Consider the following 11,166-nt stretch of genomic DNA (forward strand, 5'->3'; position numbering starts at 1 on the left):
AAAGACCTGAGAATCCAAAGTTGTAAAATAAGCCTGCGATAAATAATTACAAAAACATATTGGTGAGAAGATTGCATTTATTGTGAAGTCTGAACAGAGTTTCTACTAATTAACGAAACTGGTCTGTTTTCTGACGCAGCAATAACTAACTACCAGCTGCTATGTAATTTATCCAAACTTTTCGTCCAAAAGATGGGGGCAAAAATCTAAGATTATGTACAGTCCGAGCTATTGGAAGTGGGGGGATTTTGATAAAAAAAACAGCACAGTGACGATGAGTTTAACTATGAATACTTTGTTTCAAATTAAGCTAAAATCACGCAATGAAAGTGATTTGAAGATATAAAGTTTTATTGTACACGAATAACAGCCAATATTGATTCTAAATAATAAATATCCAAAATTGTTTCATTTCTTAATTACCTGAATTCATATGAAAGACCAAAATAACTTTATGTTTTGTTTTGACGTTGTGCGAAAATATATCGACTCAGAAATCAAGTAAACATTGAACTGCCCCATGCCTGTTCAGCGCCGAAATAACGAGCATTTATTGCACATAATCCCACAAAGATCCGCTCCAAGCGTTGGCGTACAAGAAAATTCCAATACCCGGACTCAAACTAAACAATGCCACAGAAAGCTCAGGTTAACATTTCAGTAGGATAGCTTTTGACTGACATTGCTACAAGGTAATTATTTACTATAAAAAAGTTTTTGTTGTTGTTGATCGACACTTATTCACGTGAAACCACGCAGTCTCAATCTGCGGAACGAATGGGGGGCGGGGAATGGAAAATGACAAGCCTCACCTTCATTGTAAAGAGAAACGTCCAGAAGAGCTACAGCACTGTTTGACTCGAAAAAGTGCAACGTTGCAAAATACAGTTACGCACTTAAAGGTCACAACGAACACACCACAGTACAAGTACAGACACAAGAATGTGAACGCGCCGGCAAATGAGCACACACGTTTGATTTCCATTTTACGAAAATTCGTGGATAAGGAAAGAAATGGGAAGGGGTGGGGTGTTTCCGAACGCGAACTGCGCGCACGCAGTTGCGGACCTGTTGGACATCTAACTTGGAGAAGTCGGATACACTGGGCCCTTCCTCCTCCTCATATATAGATATCCCACTCATTTCTCCTTGTTGAGAGGTTGGGCGATCTCCCTACTTAGTGACCGCAATGCACATCTCCGTTTTCTCACTGCCTAACAGCTACTGTACTGACTCACTATTTGACTCCAATGTTTCCAGCAACTGTCCTCTACAATCCATTACACTGAGATCCCTTCTTCAGCCGAGTAAAATCACCCGATGTTTTGTCATATAGATCACAATCCCTTATAAAAGCAGTGAGCATCCAAGGGGATAAAGAGGGCGCAAAAATGCTTTCAGTAAGGTCGACATGGCCTTTATATATAGGCGTCATGCGAGTTGTAAACATTTAAACACTTCGTTAATGCTCATGTAGCAACATTCAAGAATTGTCCTTCTATTTTACTGAGCTGGCTTACATCTCCCGCGGGGCGGGCTGGGGGTTCATACACTTTCACCACAACGTACTTGCATTGCGTTCACAGAGTTATGAGGTAGGCGAATGCATGAAAAGTACAAGCGGAATCGAGCTGGAACATCTCGTCTTACTCAGTTTCAAGTTCGTGTGCCCCCTGTTGCTGGGTTCCACTGGTTGTGGGGGTGTCGGTTAGCCGCCGCCGCCGCTGTTATATGACCGAATCTAGGAGCCTGTGTTCATTGCCATCGGGCTCGGGGCTGCAGTTCGCTGCTGCAGGCGCTGCTCCTTCGAAGCTGCAGGGCAGACCGTTCATCAGGCGATCCTCGCTCGGCACGGGGTTGTCATTGGGATAACTGCTGTGGTGGGTGGACGGCGGCGAGCCCCGGCAGCCCCACAGCACCGTCTTAAAGGCATGCCTGAAATCCGAACTGCGGCAGTATATGAGCGGGTTAAAGGCCGAGTTGGAATAGCCCACCCAGTTCAGGAAAGTGAACACGGTGTTGGAGATGCTGTCCTTAAAAATGACATTGACGATATTCACCACGAAGAAGGGCAGCCAGCAGAGGGTGAAGACGCCCATTATAATCCCCAGCGTCTTCAGAGCTTTGTGCTCCTTCAGATTGAGAAACCTGGGCGTCCTTTTCTGCCCCTGTTTGGCAGCTTTGCCATTCACAGGAGGGGCAGGCTGGTTCAAGTTGTTGTTGTGATTGTGGAAGCGACCCTGGCACTTGTTGATCTTCTTGAGCTGCTGCTTGGCTTCCTGAAAGACCCGGGTATAGAGGAAGACCATGACAAGCAGGGGCAAGTAGAAGGATACAATGGAAGAGGAGATGGCGAACTCTTTGTTGGTGAGGAACTCGCAACACCTGGGGTCGGTGTAACACTTCTGGGAGTCCGGGTCATCCAGCCTCCACCAGCCCATGTAGATGGGCAGGAAGGAAGTGAGAGCCGCTACCATCCACACCAGGAGCACCACCAGCCGCGCTTTGCACTTGGTCAGCAGCGTTTGGTAGCGGAAAGGCGAGGTAATAGCCAGGTAGCGGTCCAGGGCGATCACACACAGGGTGCCAATACTCGCCGTCACGCACAGAACATCCAGCGAGGTCCAGAAGTCGCACCAGAAATTTTCAAAGTACCAGACACCGGTGATACTGCGGACCCCACCGAACGGGACAACGATCAGCCCCATCACCAAGTCTGCACAGGCCAGCGAGGTGATGAAATAGTTGGTGACCGTCTGCAGCCGCTGGAAGCGGGCGATCGCCGTGATCACCAGCACGTTACCGAACACGATCACCAGCACCATGACCGACATAACGATACTGACAATGATCTTCCAGGCCGGGCTCAGCTCCTTGCGGGTGGCCGCGCTCTCGCTCCCCGGAGCTGCGCTGCTGTTCAGCATGTAGGGGCTCAGTGGGTAATAGACACTGCTCTCTGAGCTACTCTCCTGTGAGCCCATTCTCAGCGGCGCTGCACATAGTGCCAGCAGCTCTCCCTTCTCGTCACACACATATCACTCGGTGACTCTACAGCCGGCCACTTGGTACACTCTCCCTGCCCTGTACATTGGTGAACTCCGCTTTGTGGATTCTGTTTGAGCGCTCCTTCCCTTTCGCTGCTATATAGGGCCCAGGGGGCGGAACGTCATGATCTTTCACAACCAATCGCCGTCTACCTGCAGCTTCAAACCTCGAAGTCTGCACCCATCGGCAGCCGCACTATTTACCTCCAAGTATTAAACACAAGTGGCATGTTCCCCGTCAGTGCCACCACTGGGGCTTAGATAGTCAACTTCACGGTATTCAGAAAGGACACAGGATTCGGAGCTATTCATATAAATGGGAGCAGTAGCCGTTTGTCAGTCACATAAAAGACATACTTTTATTTTAAATTGCCATTTTTTAAAAATTCCAGGCTTGAGAAATTCTCTGTAGAAACTAGCATTCGTGCCAGATTCTCACCATCACAGTGCAAGGAGCACAGCCGCTAAAGTCTGGCTTCCCCACCCCCAGACCGCCTGACAGCGCGTACTCCACCATTTGAAGTTTACTGGGATTCTGCTGCTCGAATCGAGACCTCCCGGTTTCAATTTCACCCTCCCCTCGACTGAAGTCGCGCATTGTTTTTTTTCCCTATTCCTGACGACGAAGTTCCTGTTCTGAAATGTGACGGGTAAGCAGTGGAGGTAGGCTCAGTGCAGAATTCCTGGCTTCTCTTACCCCGGCTAGGCACACACACACACACACACACACGGAGCTACACACACTAACTGCAGTCAACACTCACTTTGCCACTTGAGGCTACTACGCTGAACCGGGACCGCTCGGTCATGAAGCAAACCTGACCCAAACTCTACATTCCGGTTAGTGACATACACCAGGTTTTATTTCACTGTCCACAGTGATACGCCAGCAGATTTGCTATCACAAACACAGTGTAAAAAGATGAATCTCATTTATTTCTGCACATTGGCAGAGTTATCACCTCCTACAGAGAAAACAGAAGTTTTTTTCTCTGATGTGCCTGTCCTGAAAGCTTTCAGATATGTTTCCATCTCCACAAGTTCGATGTTCGTTGTGATAAGCGCTTTAGACCATTTTACACTATGTTAACGGCGCTAAATAAATGCAAACTGTTGTTGGACACGCATAACTGTAATACTTCGCGAGATTTCTAGAACAGCTCGAATTGTTCTATATTGCCGACTTGTTTTAAAAAATGCTGAATTCTCCAAAACATTTTGATTTCCAAAGAGACAATCGCTCCAATGGTAAAGTGTAGGAGCTCGCTGGGCTGATGCATTATATGCATATGTATGTTCAAAGGATGTCAATTGAAACTGTCTCTCTTGGTGTCTGACGTTTTATTAAAATATTTACTGTGGCAATATACTTGAAAGCATGTTCCCTGAAAAATATACCCTACTGACATTTCCGAGAAAATACCCCGGTGAATATCTTTTCCAAAAAAAAAAATTAGCTATAATTTGAAGTAATGGATTATATCCTAAAGCTTGGATTAGTTTGTCAGCTTGGATTAGTTTGTAACATTTGCGCCGCTGAGTCAGTTCAGGATCTAATCACCTCAGAAAGTTCCAGCAGAATTATGTTGAGGGAGGTTAGAAGTTTGGATGACAAGTGTGAGCTGCAATCTATTTGCTTTCGTGTGACCGTTAAATATCTCCTTACACTATTGGAAGGACAGCAGGGAAGTAGTGCTTGGTTACGTAGTAGCAGTTTCATTTTTGTCTCAGTTCATCCATTCAACTGACCCCAAATGTCTCTCCTGTACAGAATCCAATTCGTTCTTCTGTATTTTCCATGAGGTGCGTGCACTGCTCCATCCGATTGAACAAACGCTTCCGATGTCAGTTCTAACTTTGCTTTTCACTAGTTCTAACCTCTAGTCTCCCGTATTATTTGCAATGTAACTGCATGTTCTGGATTAACCGTTTACATATCGTTTACAGTGTTTCATAACAAATGCAGACATTTAATATCCAGTTAGAGGATTCGAAAAGTAAATACATTGACACTATGTTAACCTTTTTGTGGCAGAGGATTAATTGATTCTGTGGGAGATACCAAAGCAATTCGACATTATAATCAATGGGTACCAACCCGATTATATTTTAGCCCTCCGTCACAATATCCCACTTTGGGTATCAAATATCTGCGGCTGTTGTCAGGAATGGGAATGCGAAAACTCAACCCATTCAGATAGCTTTGGACTAAGTGACCAATGTATATAGCCCAACGCCCAGCACCTCCGCCACCCTCAGGGAACAACCCAGAGGATCCAAATGATGTCAAGTCAAAAGAAGCTAATGACGTTCCCGGCTCTGAAGAGGTGACACTCTGAGCGTGACCATCTCTTCATGTCTCAGTTTGAGAGATCGCTCGTTGTTGGGAAACAAAGCTTCTCGCAGAGATCGACACCGAAATTGATATTAGCGTCCCCCAGTTAAATCAAAATCCTGAAATGGTAAAGAAGTCGTAAAGAAGGGCGCGAGCCTGTGCATATCTCCGGAAAAGTACCATATATTAAATGTAAGAAATCGGGCTCCTATAAGCGTCAACTTTACATTGGGTCCAGATTAACACAAGGCATTTTCAACTAACGTCTGCTCAATGAGACTGCAGAATCTAAAAGTGCCTCTCGCTTCCCAAGTCTGTTCACTGGATTGCTACAATTGAAAGCATTGGGTCTGTTACTTTTGCTCCATAAATATAGATGATTGATTTCAGTTATCACATTTGCTTGTATGCCGAAGGAGATGGTGAATGGGAAATTGAAAAATTATTTTTACATTAGCCTTGGTGTAGATTTCATATGATGTTATGCAATACTAACACGAGAAATTGATACGTAATTCGATCCTAAAGCGGCAGGGCATGTTTTGATGAGAAAACGAACACAAGGAAATGGTAATGGTAATTAATTAACTCAAAAAACAAACAAAAAATATCCCTACGTATGTAGTGTTTAATGAGGTAACACAAAATGTGGAGAGATCCGAGTTCCGCCAGCCAACAAAAAGTTAACGTGCCTTAAAGTTTTCTTCTAGAACTGCACAGTGCCCCAAATTAATGAGGCAAATGGAGCAATTGCTCCGAAATCTCCATAACAGATTTCTGTAGCCAAACCGGGCTGATCTTTAGAAGGGCTAGAACAGTTCTAGGATATTTATAAATCAATTAATGGCTATTTATACTTTGTTCTAATTATAAAAGGCTGACGTTCGCACCGAAAGAAAGTGTCACGCATGTGACGTCTTTTAGAAAACAGGTAGATTAAAATGCTATTGCTAGCTATTCATTTTCATTTACATGATAGGACGAAGCAAGTTTGCATTTAGAAAAAAAGTCAGGAAGGCGTCAGGCTTTCCACGCAAATCAGCGTGTTTGAAGTAGATGGTATTCCAAATTAGTGTGATGCTTGGCTTTGTAAACAAGGACATTAGATAGATAAGCAAGGGGGGAAAACAAGTTTACTAGACCAATGCTTGGAATGAGTGGGTTGTTTAAGGAGGAAAGTTTGGACAGACTAGCTTGCATCTCTAGGAGCTGGGAAGGCTAAAAGTCAAGTAGGTTGAAACATGTAAAATCCTGAGGGATCTTGACAGGGTCTGTGTGTAAAGGATGTTTCCTCTTGTGGGAAGTTCCAGAACTCAAAAGATAAAGTCTCCATAATTAGTCATAAAGTTATATGGTATGGAAACACACCCTTTGGTCCAACTCGTCCATGCTGACCAGATATCCCACATTAATCTAATTCCATTTGCCAGAGCTTGGCCTACATCCCTCCAAACCACTCCTACTCATGTACCCATCCAGCTGCCTTTTAAATGTTGTATTTGTGCCAGCTTCCACCACTTACTCTGGCAGCTCATTTCATACACACACCACACCACCCTCTGCATGAAAAATTGCCACATAGTTCCCTCTTATATCTTTCCACTCTTTATATGTTTATAAAATTATGCCCTCTGGTTTTGGACTTCCTTAATCTGGGAAAAAGACCTTGGCTCTATTAGGTTATGCCTCAGCCTCTGACACTCCACGAAAAATAGCCCCAGTCTATTCAGCCTCTCCTTATACCTCAAACCCTCCAACCCCAGCAACATCCTTGTAAATCTTTTCTGAACTCTTTCAAGTTTAACAACATATTTCTTGTAGCAGGGAGACCAGAACTGAATGCAGAAGTCCAAAAGTAGCCTAACCAATATCCTGTACAGCTGCAACTCTTTTTCTCAATGCAACAACCAATAAAAGAAAGTTTTGACAGACCTTTGGATTCCTCTTTTATTAGAGAGACAACCAGTGGTGGACTAGCCTAAGGGTCATCATGCCCAGGCGAGGTGAAGAGGTTGAGAAGGTGAGTTCTACATCATAATCTCAGCTGGTGCTAGAGGTCACTGTTTAAAAATAAAGGGGCTCCACATTTATGACAGAGATTAGGAGAATTTGTTTCTCCAGGAGATCGTGAGCCTTTCAAATTCTCTTCCTCAAAAGCTGGAAGGAGTGGTTGGACCTTTTTTAAGGCAGAGGCAGATAGATTCTTGTTAAAATCAAGATATGAAGGATTATCAGAGATAGGTGGAAATGTGGAATGATCAGACCAGACATGATCTTACTGATTGGCAGAGCAGGCTCGAGGGGCCAATGGCTTACTTCTGCTCCTAGAATCATAAAAATCATAGAATGAAACAGTACAGAAGAAACACTTTGAGCTATCATGTCCGTGCCGCCAGAAATGCTCTACTACCTACACGAGTCCCACTTTACCACACTAGGCCCCATAGTCTTGAATGTGATGACACCTCAAGTGTAGTTTTTAAAAGGTTTTGAGGTTTCCAGACTTAATTAACCCCCCATGTAGTGCATTCCAGACTACCACCATGCTCTCGGTGAAAAAGTTTTTACTTAAATCATCATAAACCTCCTGCCTGTCCCTTTAAAATTCTGTCCCCTTGTTGACCTTTCAACTGAGGGGAACAGCTACTTTCTATCCACACTGCTTATGCCTCTCACAAACTTAAACGCTTCAATTAGGTCCCTCCTCACCTTCTCTGCTCCAAAAATAAACCAAGCTTATCCTGCTACTCTTCATAGTTCATCTGCTGTATCTCAGGCAACATCAAGGTTAATCTCCTTTGCCCCTCCAGTGCAATCACATCCTTCCTATAATGTGGTGACCAGAACTACACACAGTACTCCAGCTGTGGCCGAACCAAAATTCTGTACAGCTCTAACATAACCTTCCTGCTCTTATAACCTATGCTGTCATTGATAAAGTCAAGTGTCCTGTATGCTTTCTTAACTACCCCATTAACCCTTCTTGCCACCTTTAGGGACCTGTGAACAAACATGCCAAGATCCCTCTGTTCCTCTGAGCTTCCTCATGTCTTTCAGTGCGTACTCTCTTGTGCTATTCCTTCTTCGAAAGTGCATCATCTCACATTTATCAGGGTTAAATTCCATCTGCCACTAATCTGCCCATCTAATCAATCTATTTATATCCTCCTGTAACCTAATGCCTTTCTCCTCACTGTCAACCACTTGGCCAAACTTTGTATCATTGGCAAATGTACTTATCCCGCCCCCCCACATTCTCATCTCCATCATTTATGGATATCACAAGCAATACCTTTACAACATCTTGGGTTCTCCCTAATTTTTCCCGCTAGTATATTTTTCGTTTCTTAAACAAAAAGTAAAACAAAGAACTGCAGATGCTGGAAATCAGAAGCAGAAACAGAAATTGCTGGAAAAACATGTCTGGAGGTCTGGCAACATTTGTGGAGAGAAAGCAGAGTTAATGTTTTGGGTCCAGTGACCCTTCTTCCGAACTGATTTTAGCTCGGTAAAGGTTGGTATATATGCTGAAGATGAGGCTGAGGGAGGTATAAACAATAGGTGGAGATGGAGCCCAGAGAGAGAAAAAAAAAATTGGGCAGACAAAGTAATGGGTAAAGGTCAGCCTGGGTGAATGTCCTTTCTCCCAGATCTGCAAAGATTTTCCAGCCATTTCAGTTTTTGTTTTTTTTTCATTCTCTCTCCTTGCTTCCCTAATGTCTTTCTTGAGTTCACTCCTGCACTTTCTTAACTCCTCATAGGGCCACTGTTGTATTGCTACCTTTGTATGTCTTATACATCTGTCTTTTCCTTTTTATCCAGACCTAAATATTCCTAGACATCCAGGGTTCTCTGGACTTGTTGCTCTTACATTTCACCCTAAAGACAACATGTTGGGCCTGTACTCCAACCCAGTACATTTTTGAATGCTCTAACTGTTCTGCTGTAGACTTACTCTCAAGTAGCTGTTCCCAGTCTATTTTGGCCAGATCCTGCCTTATTTTAATAAAATCTGCCTTACCCCAGTTGAAAATGCTTTTTTGCAGGCTATCTTCCTCCACTCCCACAATAAACTGAAAACATACGGTGTTGCGGTCACTGCCACTAGAATACTCCCCCCACTGTTACCTGGAACACCCATCCAGTTTCATTCCCCAGATTTAGGTCCAGCACTAATCATATGTTTGCTTATTTGTTAATAAAAAATCATGACAATCTTTTATAATTAATGGTTAAGCCCCTTCTGTAGTATTGCGTACAGTTCTGACATTCATCCTCAAGTGTGGTGAAGACCCTGGAGGGGTTACAGAGGAAATTTACTATTATTTAAAAGTGAAGGAACAGAGAAAGCAAGAAACAACAGGTATTTTAGTCTGAAAGTGGATAATGGAAAATGCTGGAATTTATTATGAAGGAATACCTAAAAATGCACTGGGAAAATAACAGTATGAGAGATGAAGTCAACATGGTTTTACAAGTGGAAAATTGCATTTGCTAAACTTATTAGAACCATTTGAGGATGTAGCTAGTAGGGTAGCTAATAGATGTCATCTACTTGGATTTCCAAAAGGCATTCAAAATGATGCCACCCAAAAGGTGAATACACAAGATAAGCACTCATAGGAAGTGCTTATGGATTAGAGTAATATATCAGCCTGGATAGAGGAATGATTAATAGACAAGGAATAGGGATAAATGGGACATTTAAGTAGACAGTCTGTGTTTGATGAAGTGCCACATCTATCACTTCTGAGACATCAACTATTCTCAATCTATATTATTCACTTAGACAAAGATACATTGCACTTAGTTTCTATGTTTGCTGAAATACAAAGCTAAGGGGAAATATAAGCTATGACGAGGATGCATAAGTTGCTAAAACTCTACCATACCACAGGACTGCTCTTTCATTGAATAGAGACAACTGTTGATAATTTAATCTGAGGGTCACCACACTTCAGGCAAGGAAGCAGTTGAGAAGCAGAGTCCTTCATTGTAACCTCAGCCAGTGCGGGAATAGAAACCATGCTGTTGACATCACTCTAGATTACAAGCCAGCTATCCAGTCTATTGACCTAACTGACAAAAGAGATTGCAAATAGATGTAATCAGACTAAGTGTTTGGGCGACAAGGTTCTAGATGGAGTTTGATGTGAGAAGTGTGACATTATTTGTTCTCAAGAGTCATAGAGCTGTACAGCATGGAAACAGACCCTTCCATCCAGTACATCCATGCCAACCAGAATTTGGCTATATCTCTCTAAACCCTTCCTATTCATGTATCCATCCAGATGCCTTTTAATTGTTGTATTTGTACCAGCTTCCACCACTTCCTCTGGCCTCATTCTATACACATACCACCCTCTGCGCAAAAACATTGCCCCTTGGGTCCCTTTAAAATCTTTCCCCTGTCACCTTAAACCTATGCTCTCTAGTTTTGAACTCCATTACCCTGGGGAAAAGACCTTGGCTATTCACCCTAACTATGCCCCTCATGATTTTATAAACCTCTATAAGGTCACCCCCCCCACCACCCCCACTCAGCCTCCGACACTCCAGGGAAAATAGCTCCAGCCCTTCTAGCCTGTCCCTATGGCTCAAACCCTCCAACTCTGGCAACATCCTTGTAAATCTTTCTGAACCCTCTCAAGTTCCACAAAATCTTTCCTATAGCAGGGAGACCAGAATTGAACACATTATTCCAAAAATGGCCTAACAAATATCCCGTCCAGCCATAACATGACCTCCCAACTTCTCTACTCAATGCCCTGACCAATAAAGGCAAGG

The 11,166-nt window shown here is 43.4% G+C and overlaps 1 protein-coding gene across 1 annotated transcript; it reads right to left on the minus strand.

The window, feature by feature from the left end:
- Positions 1-330: 330 nt before the first annotated feature.
- Positions 331-3,106, minus strand: LOC109932368 (beta-2 adrenergic receptor-like). Its single transcript, XM_020531601.2, has one exon. The coding sequence runs from the start codon at positions 2,979-2,981 to the stop codon at positions 1,728-1,730; it is 1,254 nt and encodes a 417-aa protein (XP_020387190.1). The 5' UTR covers positions 2,982-3,106; the 3' UTR covers positions 331-1,727.
- Positions 3,107-11,166: the final 8,060 nt, after the last annotated feature.

Source organism: Rhincodon typus, chromosome 12 (genome assembly GCF_021869965.1).
Source record: "Rhincodon typus isolate 14 chromosome 12, sRhiTyp1.1, whole genome shotgun sequence".
NCBI lineage: Eukaryota > Metazoa > Chordata > Chondrichthyes > Orectolobiformes > Rhincodontidae > Rhincodon > Rhincodon typus.